Source organism: Lathamus discolor, chromosome 2 (genome assembly GCF_037157495.1).
Source record: "Lathamus discolor isolate bLatDis1 chromosome 2, bLatDis1.hap1, whole genome shotgun sequence".
NCBI lineage: Eukaryota > Metazoa > Chordata > Aves > Psittaciformes > Psittacidae > Lathamus > Lathamus discolor.
The window spans coordinates 4,729,030-4,747,901 of record NC_088885.1 but is presented as its reverse complement, the minus strand read 5'-3'; the positions used below and the strand labels follow the sequence as shown (position 1 = coordinate 4,747,901).

Genomic DNA, 18,872 nt, shown 5'->3' with positions numbered 1-18,872 from the left:
TCTCACCTCAGCATGAGGAAGAACTTCTTCACACTGAGGGTGTCAGAGCGCTGAACAGGCTGCACAGGGGTATGTGGAGTCTCCCTCTCTGGATAAATCCCAAACCCACCTGGGCACATTCCTGTGTGACCTGCTCTGGCTGGCCCTGCCTTGGCAGGCGTTGGGTGATCTCCAGAGGGCCCTTCCAACTATAATGACTCTGTGATTCTCTATCTAAGGACTGAAATAATGGTGTAAGCTGACAATGGACTATGAAAAGAGGAGCAAAAGAGGAGCCTGTGGAAAGCAGTGGTGAGGTACACAGTGGGCTTGGAACAAAAAGATGAGAGTTTGGAGGTGGCAGACTGGAAAGAAAGATGTCACGATGGACAAAATGCTGCTGACAACACCTCCTCCTGTGCTGGTCTAGCAGGGGTCCTCTACTCCTAGTGGTGGCTGCCATGCAGCTGGACACAGACACTCACATACACTTAATTCCTCAGGTAGAGGGACAGCAAAAGAACCAACACCCTTTGTTGAGATGACACATGAGCTTGCACTACTTTTATTAACTGAAGAAGCCGTTGAAAGGACTGGCAAGCACTTGCACCACCAAGTGAACTCAGTGTGCTGCTGTGAGGGGCCACAGGGCTGTGCTCGGTATGTAGTAGCTCAGCTGATTTTCATCCTGACTTCCTCCCTTTTCCTCTGTGCTCAAAACCAGCACAGCCGTTCAGGGTTACAACTCCAAAGTGCTATTAAGCTTCCAAACAAAGCTGGTTTAGATAGTGTTAGATAGAAAGAGATGATCACGAGGGGATGACCAACACAGAGTGATCATTTCCTACTAAGTCTACAGCAGTTCACGCAGCACCTCTGTTTCCATGTCAAACAGGAGGAACATCACTGAGCTTAGCGAGGAGCATGTGGGTAGCGTGGCTGCCCTCTCCCCCTGGCAGGGACTGGTCCCAAGGGGTGCCCCCTTGGCCTGTGCTGGCCAGGGTAAGGTGCGCGGACCCCCAGCGTCAGCGGCTGTGTCACCAGCACGTGCGGCGGTGGGGTGAACGCTGCTCCTCTCGCACCAGGCATGGGGCTGCCATCCAGGGCTGCTGCTTTGCCCTGTGTCCCGACAGGGCTGTTTCCATGAGGAGGCTCTCTTTTCCTGTCTAGAAGGAAGATTATGGATGTTATTTTCTTGAGGGCAAGCGCTGCCTTTCTTCCCCTCCCCAGTGGCTGCTGTTTCTCCTATGGGCAATGACTCCAGTGTCTGGCTATTACTGTTTGAGTGTCTGAGTGAAGAAGCCATAACTAAGACCGTTAGCCCGTGGCCAACAGCCAGTATGTGCCTGTGCTGCCCGAGCCCTCTCTGCAGGTTCCTGCTGATGCGTTTATAAGAGGTGACAGTCCTGCCGGCCCTGCTGGCACACCTCTAGCCACATGGCGGTCATGGGTAATTGCTGGTTTTAGTCTTTATTTCCAATGCACCTACGATGCTGCCAGCACTGTTTGCATCTAAACGAGTGCTCTGGGTCTTCTCTGAGGGGAATCTGTATTGGGTCAGCCTGAACTTTGCAGCTTGTCTTGGCCTCTCCAAGAAACAGCCCTTCTAAACGCGAGAGGGCTGTGGTAGCACTAGGCTGCTTTTCTTGGCTGCATCAGGATAAAATCCACACCTTTCGCATGTGTTGCACTGCTTCTCGCAGATGAGAGCAGGAGGCCCCGGGTCAGGAAATGGCTGGTTCAGACCATGCCTGGAGGATCTGAATTCCTTGAGAGTGCCCAAACGCAGGTGCCAACGTCTCCTCCTGCAGCCTTCTGCCCAGCCATGGACCCCCGCAGCACAGCTTACAGCATTCATTTGCTCTAAGACCAACACAGTCCTATAAAAAGCTACTGCCTCATTCCTAATGGATTCTTCAATGAAATTCCTCAATCTGGAGAAAATCCAGTGCCAGGCTCAACTCATCAGCGCAAAAACAATGCTGGAATTCCAGTATTGTTCCTAGAATGAACTGCTGCTTCCATGACCGCCATGGTTAATAGCTGGAATATGAATCAGAACTTTGGACTACAGTTCGCACACTGTGATAAGCCTGTGTGAGACATAATCAAGTCTAAAAACTTGCCCTTCCTCCATGGACTCTATAAGGGGACAAAATCTGTGCTAGTTATACTTATCCCATCCCTTACAAATGCATTGCACTCCAGTTTCTCCATCCTTAGCCAGTCTGGTGTCCGAAGGAGCATTTTCAGAGGTGTTGGGGTGTGTGGATGTGTTTTTACCTTCTCCTTGCTTGGGGTGACTTTCATTCTTTGTGCTTGGTGTAAATAGATCCTCCAGGTCTTGCATCATGGGATTAGCGCTGGCTTTGTTGTTTCTCTTGTTCTTCTCCTCTTCGCGTTGCTGCAGCAATAAAAACCATTGGGTTTAGTTTGAAACCGCAGATATAACCCGTGAAAAGGTGGCCTGACATCAGGGTTGGCCTTGCTAAGTGTGTGTTATATATATATATATATATAAATGCAATCCCTTTGCCAAGTTCAAGGTGCTGAATCTTGGTCTGGACTCCAAGGGCTTTAGGGAAAGGAAGTAGGTCTAGGCAGGACTGAGAGCTTGGGAAGCAACGGCTCTGCTGCTGTTGGGGCAGAGCGCCTGCTGACAATGTGATGTAGGGGTGCCAGGCTGTCTGTGTGTTTCTGGAACTGCCAGTCTGCTCTCCTTGGGGTTTTGGGTCGGTTTAAATGTGTACCTCTTGCGAAGGAGTGCTAAATGCCAGAGGAAGAGGAGGAAGGCACAGCAGCATGGGGATAGGCTGTAGGGATGTCTTTGGGTTTACTTGTATACGTTTAGGTCTTCAAAAGACTTCCTTCTGGGTGGCAGGGGGAGGAAAGTACCCCAGGGGCTGGTTTTGCTCACACTAAGGGTTCTGCATGGGGAAGGGAGAGGCTGCCCCCTCTTTTGCAGTGAGAAAGTGTTGATGGGATCCCCTCCATCTCCATCTCCCCTCCCAGAAGTGTGCTCTGCCAATGGAGGAAGCTGTGTGCTGGGGCCATGGAATGCAAGGCAGCGGCTGTGGCCTTGCTACAGCCATTTGGCAAAGCTGCCAGACTTTGGGGGCAGCTGCAGCAGATCCCTCTGAGCTCCGCAGGTCATCATATAGGGGTCTGTGGTGGGCTCCAACTGCTGAGCACCCCTGCCATGACTGGGCAGCTCCCATCCTTCGCTCCTGAGCAGGGGGACTGTGCTGTTCCTTTGGTCGATACCAGGACCCCGGCTTGAGGGCTTGAGCTCCCTTAAACCGTGATCACAACAGGTTTGTGCAGCATGAGGTGGACTACATGCCCATAAGTCCAAGTGTGCTGTAGCACATGTTCAACTCCTGCAATACTTGAGGATGCCTTGTGCACCAAGCCCTTATTTTAAGCCAAGTGCATGAGCACGTGAACTATTCAGAAACGGATGGTTCTGAATTTGAGCATTCGGATGTAATTTATGGAGTCTCATTTCTCAGTGCTGACATCCTCACTTTTAATGTCGCACTGATCTCTGCTTTCTGTAATGTGTTGCTCTTCTCCGGAGGAACAAGGGATGGGACAAGAGGAAACGGCCTCAAGCTGCACCAGGGCAGCTTTAGATGGAGCTGAGGAGCAATTCCTGCCCCAGAGGGTGCTCAGGCATTGGAACAGGCTGCCCAGGGCAGGGCTGCAGGCACCGGCCCTGCAAGTGCTCACACAGCGTGGAGACGAGGCCTCAGTGCCATGGGTCAGTGGTGGCCTTGGCAGTGCTGGGAACGGTTGGACTGGGTGAGCTTAAAGGGCTTTTCCAACCTGGTTGATTTTATGATTCTATATGTCATTGCTTCCTTAGCTTGGATGATGCCCTGTATCAGTAAAATGTCTGATACCAGGTTTTGGTGGCATCTTTTCTTTTCCTGATGCAAGACTTGGCACTTTAGACACATTTATACAGTACAAAACAGCATAGGGTTAGAGACCCACAAGTAAAGCTCTGGGGAAAACTGGTGCTGCTAGACCAGCACAGGCTCTGGTAGTAGGACAGCTTTGCTGTTTCTCATTGAGACACATTGTCTAAGCAGAGCTGTGCTTCTGCTGCAGGTATTCTGCTGCCAGACCTCATTCATATTAACTGAGGTGTCCCTGCCTTGTAGTCTTCTACTTGTTGCATCCCTTCTCAGTTCTAGATATAATGAGGTCCGAATCCTACCCTGCTAATTTGAGTCATTGCATCTGTCTGTATCTTGTCTTTCCCTTCTGTCTGGCAGAGACAGTCACCAGCCTCCGCTGTAAAGTGCTTGGAGAATTACTGGTAAAGAACGTTACTGCCATGCTGTTATTTATGGCTCTTTGCTTTTCAGCTTGTGCAGACTCTGGCTGTGGTTCTCATAGGCTTATCATTGTCCCTAGGAAATCTCCGGCTCCAAAACATTACTTGAACTTATTTTTGTAGGTGGAAAGTGCAGTTTAGGGGAAAACTCACTGTGGTTTTGATGTACGACATAGCAACCTATTACAGGATGTGACCGCTCTATGCAATTAGCCATTAAATGCCATAAGAGATGACTGACCAAGCATAAAATGCCTCTTCCCCCTTGTGTTACTAATGTGTGCAGAAGTGAAGAGCAATTTAAAAGCACATGTTGCCCATCAGACTTGAGGTACATGGTAGTTTCTCCAAGATGGCTTTGCCAGGTCAATGCTTACCATTTGCATCTTCTTCTTCAGCTCTGCATTGGCGCGCTGGTACGCTTCAGCCACGGCGTTCAGGTAATAGATGGCAAGGCTACAAAACCAGATGTATTGCTGTAGTGATAGGGCCGGGGCAGAGAGAAAGTCCCATAAGGAGGGAAGATTTAAGTTTCTGGCTATATTCTAACACTGAGTTTTCCCACAGGCTGTCTCCAAACTGCTTTTTAGAGGCTCAAGGCTTAGGAAGAATCCCATAGCGTGATCAGCTAAGATGGGCTGAGCCAGCCCAGCAGCTCAGCTCTGCTCAAGCAAAAGAAAAATGAGCATCCTGCCCTCCTGCCTCCACCTGGGCAGGCCATGGGCTCCCTCTGCCTCCTTTGCGCCAGCCTTGCTGAAACCAGGCACCAGCCTTGAAAACCAACTCTGCTGATAAAACACATGGCTGAAAGGAAAACCCTGGCCTGGGTGACAAAGCAGGTTACAGAGGGACCTTCGGAAAAACCTAGGAAAACAGGAAAATGGTGGCAGAGCAGGGCCCTGAACCTCCACCTGAAAAGCATATTGGTCAAGGCACAGTGCTCCTCATTTCAGGACCAGCTGCTTCCTGCGTACTGGAAAGGGGCCGTCAGGAGGGAGCAGAGACTGGAACTGAGGGAAAGCAGAAGCCAGGTCAGAGCAGAGCCACTGGCTTTTGTTTCAATCCCTTCTTCTGCTGAGAAGGGCATGTCAAAAGCCAGGGGAAAACTGAGCCAGGCTCGAGGGAGCTGAAAGGTGAGCCGAAAAGGGACTCTTCATCAGGGACTGTAGCGACAGGACAAGGGGTGATGGGTTCAGACTGAAACAGGGCGAGTTCAGGTTAGATCTAAGGCAGAAGCTCTTCCCTGTGAGGGTGCTGAGGCGCTGGCACAGGGTGCCCAGAGAAGCTGTGGCTGCCCCATCCCTGGCAGTGTTCAAGGCCAGGTTGGACACAGGGGCTTGGAGCAACCTGGTCTGGTGTGAGGTGTCCCTGCCCATGGCAGGGGTTGGAACTGGATGAGCTTTAAGCTCCTTTCCAACACAAACCAGTCTGAGACTTTATGAATCTATAAAAGAATAAAGGTTTCCTGTAAGCTCACATCTGCTTGTGTGGCTTCAGCCCAGGTTCAGCATCTTCAAACCAGGCTTGAGGATTCTGTCAGCAAAGTGTCAGATGCTGAGCCCATCAAAGCACTATGTCCTGGCATATCAGTTTCCAGGTGGGAGATCAGGAAGGGGTACTTAGGATGACCTCTCTTGAGGCTGTTTGCAGAGGTCTGTCTAGAGGGCAGACGTTTGGTTTCTTTTGCCTAGTATTAACCCAAAAGCCAGTCTTGGTGATCTGGGCTCTCTGACCCTCAAAAACCTCTTGGAAATTATTATTATTGTCTACCTGTCTGCACCACAGCACAAGCTGAAGACTTTCAGGGAGTAGGCAGGAAACTGGGGACTTACTGGGATGTAATTCCCTCAACTGAGAGATTTCCAAGAGCAGACAAGGACCCAAGCCTTGGGAAACATCCTTGCATGGTATCTATGGTTTCGTCTTGGATTACCCCAGGAGAAGTTTGTGTGCACATAGACAGCAGCACTTCTGCAATACCCCTGATGCTCTTGGGGCATGCAAGATCTACTGCAATGGGGCTGTAGGTCTGACTTGTCCATGGGGGCAACCACTTCTTTTAGGGCTGTGGCTCTCCTGGTTGCTGAATGACTGGAAATCATAACTATCTACTGTCCTCAAAGGCCACACAGTGTAGCTGGGTGGGAAACGGGGTGGTTTGGGTAGTGTGGATGTAGGGGGGGATCGCTCAGTTTGCAGAGAGATTCGGGGCACAGACAAATTGGCATCTTGAAGAGAGATGGACAGATAGGATGGCTGTGGTGTGGGACTAGCCCAGACTGGGAAGGGGTGATAAAAGGTGTCTCTTCAATAGATAAACTGGATTTGTGCTGTCCCCTGACCTGCCTGTTGTTGAATCCCAGACTGGTTTGGGTTGGAAAGGACCTTAAGATCATCCAGTTCCATCCAGGTTGCCCAAGGCTCTGTAGTGCAAGGCAGGTAGAGGGATGACATGGAATTGTCAGTTTGGTCGGGATCTTTCTCAATCTGTTTCTTCTTGGAATTTTGTAATGTGGGAACTTGGATTTGATTTGATTTAATGGTGTTTTCTTCAGTGTAACCTGTTCAAAGTGAAGGGTCACACTGCCCAAGAGGCCCATTTCTACTGTCTGTGGCTGCCTAAAGAAGAGTGACAGCAGGCAAGCAGATGTAATACACTCCCCAACCCTCTCTCTGTCTCCCCCTGTTTAGTCTGGAGTGTTCAGAGCTGCCTATAGAATTTGGTCACAGCTTTCCCATTATTTTGATAGCCATGGAAATCTCAAGAACAATGCCAAAAATATGTGTTTAAAAAGAAAGGACTGCCCTGGCCTTAGTTCTGCGGAAGGTGCTGGAGATTTAAGTGTTGTTTCTAAGCTGAAATGATCAGACAGCACCAAAAAAATTCTATAGAACCATAGAATGAACCAGGCTGGAAAAGCCCTTCAAGCTCATCCAGTCCAACCGTTCCCAGCACTGCCAAGGCCACCACTGCCCCATGGCACTGAGGCCTCGTCTCCACACTGTGTGAACACTTGCAGGGCCGGTGCCTGCAGCCCTGCCCTGGGCAGCCTGTTCCAATGCCTGAGCACCCTCTGGGGCAGGAATTGTTCCTCAGCTCCATCTAAACCTGCCCTGGGGCAGCTTGAGGCCGGTTCCTCTTGTCCTGTCCCTTGTTCCTTGGGAGCAGAGACCGACCCCCCCTCACTACAACCTCCTGTCAGGCAGCTGTAGGGAGCGATCAGGTCCCCCTGAGCCTTCTCTTCTCCATCTGAACCCCCAGGTCCCTCAGCCGTTCCCCATCACACTTGTGCTCCAGGCCCTGCACCAGCTCCGTTGCCCTTCTCTGGCCCCGCTCCAGCCCCTCAATGTCTCTCTTGCAGTGAGGGGCCCAGAGCTGAACACAGGATTTGAGGTGCAGCCTCACCTGTGCCCAGCACAGGGGCACAATCCCTGCCCTGGCCCTGCTGCCGCACTGGTGCTGATCCAGGCCAGGATGCTGGGGGCTTCTTGGCTGCCTGGGCACAAGCTGCTCATGTTCAGCTCCATCAATCAGCACCCCCAGGTCCTTTTCCATGAGCAGTTTCCAGCCGCTCTGCCCCAAGCCTGGAGCGGTGCAGGGGGTGGCTGTGGCCCACGCTGTGTTATTCCAGCTGTATTATTTGGAAAAAGAAAAGAACCCCACAAGCCTAAACAAGCCCCATGCCTCTTCATAGTTGTGGAACATGTAAGTTTTGAATGCCCTGGCTTAGCAGTGCTCTAAATGCCACCAGTTGTGACAGAAATAGTTTCTCCCAAAGGCATCAGGTTGGGACTGTCCATTTGTGTCCTGCTCGCTACTGAAGGTTTCTTGTAGGGAAGCTGTGGCAGCTTTGATTTCCATGAGGCCTCTTTCAGCAATGTGCTTCATCTGCAAAGTTGTGTTCAATTGGATCAGGTAACCGCATTTTGGTAAGTTGGGTTGGGTGAAGGTGAGGGGATAGCGAGCATGTGTCTGCCCTAATCTGGGCTGTTATCTCAGCAGAAGCTCTATTTAGACCTCACTAGGATCCCATCCTTTTTCTCTTTTCTTCCACCTCCTCCCCCCAGCCAGGCATATAATACTGCAAGGAAAACTTACACCATGAGCAGAATTGCAGGTATGATGAGTCCTGGATTTGCCACATAGCTGAAGATCTTGGCAACAAAAAGTGGGAAATCGAGCTCAATGGTCTCTTGAATGACTTCATACATCCTTTTCTTGCCACTGGAAAGACAAACAGCCAGTTAGGGAGTATAGGTATGTCCTGGAGGGCCAAAACAGCTCCTAATCTAACAACACTAAGTAGCATGCTTCCTCTGTCTTTCAGAGCATCAGCTGGTGGTTGGCCACCAAGGTTTTTAAACCGCCTTCATTTGATATTATCTATTGGAGCATCAATTCCTCCTTGACCCCCATTGATTATGAGAATAATCTGTGCTAGACCAACTTGCTGTTGGAGTGAATACATTTATTCCCACATGTGGCTTCTTTATGAGTTCTATTTACCCCTCTGAAATGTATAAAAATCTACAGATTGCAGACCTATCCTATATTTCTATTCAGTATCTTGTTAAAGATGGCCTTTTCATAGAGATGACTTTCCATATGCAAATTCCAGCTTTCTGAAATGATGAGCCAACTTGAAGAGCTGCTAAGTAATGACAGAAATAGCAAGCTGTGATTATTGCTTAATAGGAAACTCAGTGAAAGAGTCATTTCAAACCGGATTGATAAACCAGATGAGAGTGTTACGTATGAAAGGAGAGCAAATCTGGAAAAGGCTGGGTTGTGTAATCGACCTTCTCTCCCCAGCATCCCTTTGGTTGTGAGTTCACCCCTACAGGAGCTATTCCTCATATTTAGGCTTGTGCCTCCTGGGATCTTGCAGGATTCTGCTCAGGAAGGTGTCCTGATGGTGGGAGTCAATAAAGGCAAACTTGGCTAGACACTATCCCAGCTTCATTAAGTGCCTGCAGCTCAGGAGAGCTGAGCTCTCAGTCAAGCTGAGCGGTGTGCCAAGGGCCTGGATGGGGCTGAGTGGCTTTTGAAGGGTTGATAAGGAATTGAAATAGCTGTTTCACGTTGCAGATTAGTCATCTCCAAATGACAGCGGATGTACAGCAGGTTTCTTGACAGATCTTTCCACGTGGCTCATTGACACCTGTCCTTGTTCTGGAACTGAGGGAATTTTGGGCTCTTGCTTTCTCCTCTGAGCTTTGTAGCTTCCTGTTTTCATTCCCCACTAGCAAGTGGATAACCTGTCTTAAAGGGACAATTTGTTCCACGCTGGCTCCTTGCTGAGTCAGGCTCAGCAAGCCCAGGAAATGGCATTACTCAATCAAATTAGACTTTACTGGCATGTTAATCCGGTCCACTGAATGCTCCATGAAGTGCTGATTCTATCCTAATTAAAACCCAAAATAGGCATTTTTCCTTTTTTTTCCCCTAAAGATGCAACTCTTTGGGCTCAGACCTATCCATTTCTATTTTTATTCTATATATATTCTATCATATTTAATTCTAATTTATTATTATGGATTTTTTATTCTACATTTACTGAATTTGACACAATTCAACCTGTAAAATGCATCTCATGCTGTAGGAGCTCTTGGCTCTATGGAAGGTGTTATAGTTTTTAGTCCCATTTTGCTCCCACAGTGTTCCAGATAACCTTAGAGGTGTTCCTGTTGCTTTTTGTACTAGGGGCTGCACCCTGACGTCCCACCCTTGCTTCGCCTGGTGCTCTCATTGCTGTGTGTTAGGAAAACAGCAGGAACCATGCAGCAGAGGAGCTTGTGGAGCCCTTTGCATTTCTTCTAGGGAAGGCAGAGGATGCTTCCCAAGATGGGAACAGCAGCCAGGAGCCCAGAGCCAGTTCACTGCTCCCAGATGACTGTTTGCACCCCACAGTGGGGCACAACCCATTGATAAGGATTTAACCAGATGGAGAACGGAGGCATTTCATTAACTTCATGAACATAATCCCATGTATCAGAGCACAACAATGGCCTTTGTGGTGTACTGCTAGTACCTGAACGGTCCGCAGTCAAAGGAAGGAGGCAGGGACATGATGGTGTAAGCCACGGGCAGGAGGCTGAGGAACAGGATCAGCAGCAAAAGTCCCATGTAAAAATTATTAGACTTGGATGCTTTGAAGACTCGTTCATGAGGGACATTGCTACTCATAACAGCCCAGCACTGAAAATACATGGAGGTTAATAAGCGCAGCACGTTTATACCCACGAGCCCTGGTGCGTAAAAGGATCCCATCCTGAAAAGGAAAGAAGAAGGAAAGGGATTGGGTTTTGACAGGCTGGAAGGAAGGTTTTTTTTTACTCTCAGAAGGAGGAAAACAAGTTTTCATGCTGTGAAGTTTGCCCACAAATGAAGTCTGACTATGCTGGCTTGTGCTACCCCTCTGCTTCCGGAGGAGAAGCCGCTTGCATCCATGTTTGGGTAAGGTAATCAAGCATTGAGAACCAGTGAGATCTCTGATCCCTCAGTGATTGCAATGACAGATTTTGTCAGTTTGTGACCAAAAAAAATCTCTTGGAGATAACTTGGGCAATGCCAGGTGAATATCACAAGTATGGAGATACCCCTTAAATCTGCAGAGATGCTGTAGTAGGGGACCAGGCAGAAGTTATCAGTCCATGGCAGGAAACCTTGCTCCCAGAGGAGGTGAGGGTGCTTTGTGCTGTTGCCTATTGCCTCTGGTGCTGCCACAGCAGGGCTTAGCAGCTCCTGTTTGCCCTCGCTTGGGGCAGTTTTGAGATGTGCCCCTCCGTTCCCCCCCTTGCATTGATGTGGAAGCTGGCAGTGCCTCCAAACCCTTTTCTGATCTCTGCACAGGAAGCCAACCAGAGAAACCAAACCCCAAAGGTTATTCCAGCTGGTTTGGAAGCTTTCTAACTCCACTTGCAGGTGTTCTAAATGATGCAAAACACAAACGAGGGGGCGGGGGGGAAGGAAGTATCTTACCAAATCATTCCCTGGTTGAAGACCAAGCCCAAGACATTGCCGCTTATGTCAAACTCTGCATAGGATGGCTGCATGAGGAGAGAAAGGAGAGTGCTGTTGGTAAAGGTACCTGCTATTGTTTGCTGCTGGGTATAAGGATGTTTATTTAAAGCTGCTGTAAAGGGATTTCTGGGAGGGCTCCTGCTGAGTGCATAATGCTTGAGTGACCAGCAGCAGAGCAGTGAAAGCGAACTTGGAACTATCATGCTCTGGGCTGCTGCTTCTCTCTTGGCTTGCTGAAAATTGCAAGGGTATATGGAAGTGCTTAGGATTGCTCTGTGTTTATCTCTTCTTGCTAATACAAAACCATCTGTGAGCAAAGGAACCATGGCATGGGACTAGGTTTTAACACTCCAGCTGCTGTATCTGGCTACAAACCTGCAGTTCTACCCTACTGAATGTTTGAATGGTGATAACGAAGAGCTGGAGGGAAATGCCAACACCAGATGCATCCATGTCCCCAGCTGCAGAACACAGAGGGCAGAGGGAGACAAATCTGAGGGAATACATGATCTGATGGGTACTGGGTGTCATTTTGTGCTGTGAAAGCAAGTAGTTAAGATATTGCTTTGTATGGAGCAGCCTGTCTGACGTGAGTGCTAATGGTGTTGTGTGCAGAACAGGCTGGTCTAACCTATTGGCAGCATTTGTTTCATACATCGGTGTTCTGCTAGATTTGCCTATGATGAAGCTACTGTTTCTTATACATAGATCTGCTTTTTTTGCGCGCAAAACTCAGTTGACTTTTGGTAGATGAAAGTACATGTAAATTTTTCTTTTGCATTTTATTGAAAAAGACTTTTTTTTTACTGCAATGCAGAAAACATGGTTCTAAAAAGTGATGGGAATATGTTTGAAATTCCCTGTGCAGGATGTCTGGTTTTCACACAATGTGCATGTCCATAATACTGTCAGCAGTTCATCAAGCTGAGGTTTAAGATGTTTGTCTTTTATGATGAAAACTGGAAAGGAGCCTGGTCAGAGTCTTGCTTTGCTGACTGCTCACAGCTTTGGGAAGGCATGGGTGCAAATACTGGTTGCTTTGTTCTTTTGATTACAGTCCCTTTCTACTTCAAATCATAGAATCATAGGATGCTTTGGGTTGGAAGGCACCTGAAGATCATCCAGTTCTAACCATGAGCAGGGACACCTTCCACTAAACCAAGTTGCTCCAAGCCCCTGTGTCCAACCTGGCCTTGAGCACTGCCAGGGATGGGGCAGCCACAGCTTCTCTGGGCACCCTGTGCCAGCGCCTCAGCACCCTCACAGGGCAGAGCTTCTGCCTTAGATCTAACCTGAACTTGCCCTGTTTCAGTTTGAACCCATCACCCCTTGTCCTGCTGCTGCAGTCCCTGATGAAGAGTCCCTCTCCGGCATGTGGTTTGTTTCTCAGTACAGAATCACCTCACAGCCTGCACAGGCTGATGCCAAATGCCAAGGAAAGGAAAGAAGGAAACATGGAATAATCCCTAAAGCAGGTCTTTTAAATTGCATTGAGAAGTGGAGGATGGATGTCCAGGAAATGTTTGGGGTCTTTTTATACACCAAGGAGTGCCCGCAGGACAGAAGAGAGTTCCAGCTATTTGTACAATGGCGATCTTGAAAATGACGAAAACCCCATGAGGTATTTATAAAGGTTGCATAGAGGAAACATCTTAAAAGAGAAATACTCCAAGGCAGCTAACAGAGTGAGAGGAGGGCATGGCCTGCAGGAGGAAACCAGAAGCTTCAATAGACTTTGATCTGTGAGCACACAAAGTGGGAACAATCTCACGCTTCTTGGCTGCTAGGAAGGTTCTCCAAGCTCTAAGATCTCTCAGCCATCTTGGGAAGCATCCTCTGCCTTCCCTAGAAGAAATGCAAAGAGCTCCACAAGCAGCGACGTTCCTGTTGTGCCTCACCTGCCCTTCCTTGACCAGGCCCCTATCGATACCTGCAAAGCCCTCCTCTTTGCTCTTCCCCAGACCCCTCCTGGAAACCCTCCCAGTATGAGAGCCCAGGCAGCTGGTGCACTGCTGTATCTGTCACCTTGCAAGGTATTTCCACCTCTGTCTGAATCCATCTGATTTTGTCACTTCTTAGGGCAAAGAATGGTTCCCCCCCCCCCCCCCCCCCGGTTATTTTCTTCTGTATTTATGCTGCTTCAGTACTGTCTGCTTTGGTAATGTAGCCTTTATGAATACCAAAGAGTCCAGCACTATTGTGTGTTATGCGTACATGAGAGGGGAAGGAAATGCTCATTGCTCCATTGCAGACAGGAAGGTCTGGGACTTTGAGAAGAGGTATAGAAAAGCCCAAAGGTTTGGGGTTATACAAACTGAAAGAACACCAGATTAACTTCTTTTAAACTCAGTGTTTTAAAGACCTGAAGCTGGGGAGAGAACTGCATTTTCGTAGGGTTCTTTGGGGATGGAACTGGTTGATCCAAGGTATGATGCAGAGGCTACCTACATCAAGTGAATGGTCAGATAAGACTGAGGATCACTGTAAGCATTTAAAACGGTGTTCAAGGCCAGGTTGGACAGAGCCTTGGGTGACATGGTTTAGTGTGAGGTGTCCCTGCCCATGGCAGGGGGTTGGAACTGGATGATCTTAAGGTCCTTTCCAACCTAAACTGTTCTGTTCTATGATTCTATAAAACCAATCTGTTTGTAGCATTTGACCAAATGATCTTAAGTTACTTCTGTCTTCTCAGCTATAAGGCACAGACTTACAAATCCAGCCTCTAGGTCCCAGCACCAACAGTAATTCACGAATCTGACAAAGCAAGCTCGGATGAAGTCTCCCACCAGGATGGTTATATAGGTCACCAGGATGTCGGACACGGTGAGCCTTACAAACTCCTGCAATTTAAAACAAGGAGAAAACATTTAGCTCCTATAATTTCAGCAGTGCGTTTGGGACTGTGTTTTTCTATTAAGCTCTTTGTCTTTATATAACAGTAACCTTCAGAAAAGCAGGCCATGAGCAAACTCCCTGCCTGTTTTCAAACACTCAGCAGTGCCTAAGCTTTACTTCTGGGTTTGGGAACCGTGAGCTCCGTTACAGCCATTAGCCCTGAGAATTGCTGTTAGCACTATTGAATGCACTATGTGTTGTGGCAGCACATAGGCTGGGAGCAGAACGTTAATGCTGCAATAATGCTGGTGTAGAACATACATACACCAAGGGTAATGTTGCTTGTGCATGGCTCTGCTGAGGCTCAGCTCCGTAACCTAACATGGACAGGCTTAGTTGTAAACAGGAGCCGTGAGGAAGTGTAGAGAAGGGAGACGTACAAGGTAAGAAGGGTAAAATTGCAGGCAGAAGTAAGACTTGCAGGATGCAGATAGCTGGTCCCAAGGATTCAAATGGAAACACACAAGAAAAGGTTTAAAAGTCTGAGGGGATAAACTAAGGATCTGGAGGATGATAGCTCAGCTGAACTCCTGAAGATCAGCTGCTCCTAAGGGGCATTGGTGGCTGGTCTTTCCCCCACTCGACTGAAAAGCACTTAGCTAGTGAAGACCCATTGAGTGTACCCAGCAATGCACAGCCTCGTAGCTTGGTAAGCCCATGGTATCTAAATCAGCTTCTGCTTTCCAAGTTGCTCACAGCCTGGCTGCAGAGCTTCTTGGTGCAAGGTGAAAGTTGCAGGGTGGGTTTGTGGGGTGGGATTCTGAGGCCTTGAAAGCCACCCTGCATGCATTTCAGGGGTTATTTCTGAGTAATTCTGCTCTGATCCCATGGCCTTGGGATGTGTCAGGAGTTCCCTTGAGGTATGTCTTCCGGTTGGATTTTAGTCATGCTCCAAAGCTGTTCCGCATCATGAAGTGCAGCAATAAGTGGAGAAAACACATTTGCTTCAGAAGCACAGTGAGGATCTGAATGAAACCCCAGCGCAGGCATGGCTGCAGGCTACCTGGCCTTTTGTGCTCCTCACAGCACGTGCCACAGAGCTGTGTGTGCTCTGGGTGCTTCCAGATGGGGATCTCACCACCATGGTTTGAGAACTGTGGCCAAGGACTTACACTGCCTTGTTGCTGCTGTATGAGTCAGGAAAGGAGATGTTATTTGCAAGGAAAACTTCAAGCCTGGAAATCAGAGACTTACGGTATCTTGGAAATGACCTTTAAGCTCATCCAGTCCAACCCTTACCCCAGCACTGCCAAGGCCACCACTAACCCATGGCACTGAGGGCCTTGTCTACACGGTGTGTGAACACTTGCAGGGATATGTTAAAACATCAACCACCCCTTCCCACCACCCCGAACCAGCCCAGAGACTTGCTACATAACAGGTTTCTTACAATGCCGACCGTTGTCTCCCAGCAGGGTCCCCTGGGCACATCTGCGGGATCAAGGGGAGGTGGGGTGGCACTGCTGCTGTTCCCAATGGACGAGTTATGGTGGCCAAGCAGTGTCCAGTGTGTGATGTTCTTCACCACGTCCTCTTCAGCCAGCTGCAACAGAGAACCCCCCAGCCAAAACTATCAGGAAATAGGGGTGCCAGAGGACCCAAGGCATTGGGTTTTGCCCTCGTCCCTACTTGTCATATAAGCATCTGCTTACAACAGAATTGCAGTGCTGGCAATAGCACAGAAACGCCTTCCCTTTTGCCAGAAGCAAGGAGGAGCAGCAGCTCTTCCAGACCTAAAGCAGATCGGGGAGCCATGAGTTCTAAGGAGGTAGCAGCCTGTTTCCTGCACATGGAGGAGCCAGACCTCCTTCAAGACTACTGTGTGCAGATGGAACCTCCATCCAGTCCTTCTTCTTCGCTTTCTTCATAATTTTTCAGGGCAAAACCCACCCTCATTCCCTCATTCCTCCAATTCTTCTCAGCTTAAACAGAGTTATTTTTTCTATGGATCAGTTAGACATTTATCCTTTCCTCCAGTTATCTGCCTGCAACATGCTACCAGGATAATGTTAGAGAGGGGAGGGCAGGGGAAGAGGATTATGAACTATATCCTTGGGTTCTGCATTAATAAACTAATAAATAGAAACTGCAAACAGTGTCAGATGGAGAAAAAACCTCGATTTACTCTCACACACCGTGGTTATAGAAGGCAATAAACACTCTTTTGTCAGGGCTGTAAAGAGAAACTGCAGACTTGATGATTCGATGATTCTGCGACTCTCTGGAAACCCCTCTGCTTGGTGAGTGTCCCTGGGGCACTGCAGCCGATGCTGGAGAGGACTGGGGATGGGGGAAGCACCTGCTGCAAAGTGGACAGTTATCCCTGCTGGCTTCAGGGATGAGCTGCGCTGTGCTCACCCCCGGCTCTGGAAAATGGTAGTGAATGTCTTACTTTTTCATTGACATCATCCATCAGGGCCAACAGGAACGTGTAGAGGTTCCCGAGGAAGAGCGCGAAGATCCGCCCCAGCTGCCACTTCAGCCCGATGCGGGGATGGTAGTTTTCTAGTGCAGCGATGGTTTCAAACAGCGGAGGGCAAAACATGCCCAGCAAGGACATCACGATTTCAACCTGCAGCATGAGGAAAACGAGATTACTACAAATAGTAACAGCAGCTGCTATCTTACTGTGAGCAGAGTAGGTGGTGTCAGACTTCAGGGCTGGTTTGCGTGGCTTGCGCTTGCAGGAGCACTTTTGCTCTTGTCTCAGAGGGATGAGTTCATGAATATTTAGGTTCCTCAGGCCCCTTGTAGTACTGCTTGCATCAGCTCCGAGGTTCTTAGTTTAGTTCCAGGGGAAGCGCAAGGCTTGCCTTGTGTGCATAAAGAGAATTAGTTGATGCTCATGTTTATTTTCCGCATTCAGCACCTTTGCTTTTGCAATAGGCAATTATGGATTTGAATGGAAGCACACCAAGGACTCGGTTTTGCAGTGATAGTGGTATTTTGTTCCTCTATATGGTGCGAGATGCTAAGTTATACTGTGGTCAATGAGGTCATCAGCAAGTCAGTGTTAGCTCAGGCATGACTTACAGGCTCTATGAGGTTTTTACAGTGTTAAAGTGCCTGTTGGCCTGCAAAGGACTGTGTCTGCACAGCTGCTAGGCAGGCTCAGACTCACAGGTCTCTCTTTTTTGTGCTTTTCTTTCCAGGAGAGAAAAGTACCCAGAAATGTGCATATTCTGATCTCAAGTTATCATCAGCAAAGTCTTTTTCCTTTGGGAAAAGTTCACTGAAATCATAGAATCACAGAGTGGTTTGTGTTGCAAAGGACTTAAAACTCATCCAGTTCCAGCCCCCTGCCATGGGCAGGGACATCTTCCACTAAACCATGTTGCCCAAAGCCCTGTCCAGCCTGGCCTTGAACACTGCCAGGGATGGAGCATGAACATATCAAAGTGTTTTGTGAGGACATTCTGTCTTGCTAATGTTTTCTAAGGGAATTATGAAAATGCATGGCTTTGACCATAATTTGCCTTTGATCTCTAACTACATGCTAATGTCGTATACATTGAAATCAAAGCTTTCCATATGTTGAAATGTTATTTTTTTGGGTGAAGACCTCCAAGATCTGAACTTCCCATCCAAAATAACACACCAGAAAGAATCTGACAACTGAAATCTTTCTGCAGCTTCTCAGATCTTTTTCTCACAATTCCAGATGGATGATAAAGATCTGAGTTTAGTTCTATGCCCACTCACGGACATTTCTAACATCCAGAGGGCTTTCTAGTACAGCAGAGTTTGTAAGCAGTAATATGCAACTTGAGCTAGATTCTGCAGAAGATGGTCAGAGTTGTAAGTGTGAAGACCCATTGACTTTTATTGTGACTTGTTTAAAGGGTATTTTGCCCTCTCTGCAGAAGCTGCTCTCACTGGAAACAACCACTGAGACCAATGTTCTTCCCAGCTAAAACAAGTACAAAGGTACAGAAGGGTCCTTCTGAGCCTTGGTAGGTAAACCTTCTGCCTTGGTTGTTGTCCTCAAGCTGTGACAACGATTATGTGGATGTCCAAGGAAAACTATCACAGCAGAAAAACCAGAAGCACAGCTCCCTTACCTCATTTCTTTCATACCACCCAACATTTTGCATTTTAGAAAACGTCTGGGAGCGTTTCACCACGAAATAAATGAGGTAACCGCTTCCACACAAGCAGCATATGATGAGGACATTGGCCAAAACCCGCAGGAACCTCCTCAGGTGGATGTTCTCATCCTTGTTGCTTTCTTGCTCATCCACGATAGACTCCTGAAAAAACAGGGGTGCTCATAGGATCGGAGTGAGTACCTCATGGCACCAAGCCTAAGGCAACATCAGGTGGTTTTCTACGCTTTGAGATGCAAACCCATGCTATTCTGGCTAGATTGAACTTGGTAAATTGTGTTAGATTCAAATGAAGCTCGATACAGGCTTCCCAGTTTGACTGAAAGACATCAAGTGGCAGATAGTGCCCCATATCCCAGGGGAATGTGGTGAGGAATTGTGCTCTGAAGTGAAACTAACTCTGTTCCATCCTATACAGGGGGTTTGGGTGACCCAGGACACAGGAGCTGGAGCTGCTGTGCTTCAGCATCCTGTTTGTATGGAGAGATGCTGCCACAGGTACCCAGATTTCCTCTTAAACCTC

The 18,872-nt window shown here is 48.3% G+C and overlaps 1 protein-coding gene across 1 annotated transcript in view; it reads right to left on the bottom strand.

The window, feature by feature from the left end:
* Window positions 1-891: 891 nt before the first annotated feature.
* TMC2 (transmembrane channel like 2) overlaps window positions 892-18,872 on the bottom strand; it is a 33,980-nt gene continuing 15,999 nt past the window's right edge. The window contains exons 11-20 of the mRNA XM_065669173.1: window positions 18,305-18,493; window positions 16,636-16,815; window positions 15,634-15,786; window positions 14,060-14,188; window positions 11,307-11,374; window positions 10,357-10,596; window positions 8,424-8,549; window positions 4,702-4,780; window positions 2,263-2,383; window positions 892-1,145 (exon numbers count right to left, since the gene is read on the bottom strand). Coding sequence (XP_065525245.1) covers window positions 892-1,145; window positions 2,263-2,383; window positions 4,702-4,780; window positions 8,424-8,549; window positions 10,357-10,596; window positions 11,307-11,374; window positions 14,060-14,188; window positions 15,634-15,786; window positions 16,636-16,815; window positions 18,305-18,493 — 1,539 coding nt within the window. The remainder of the gene's footprint in view (window positions 1,146-2,262; window positions 2,384-4,701; window positions 4,781-8,423; window positions 8,550-10,356; window positions 10,597-11,306; window positions 11,375-14,059; window positions 14,189-15,633; window positions 15,787-16,635; window positions 16,816-18,304; window positions 18,494-18,872) is intronic.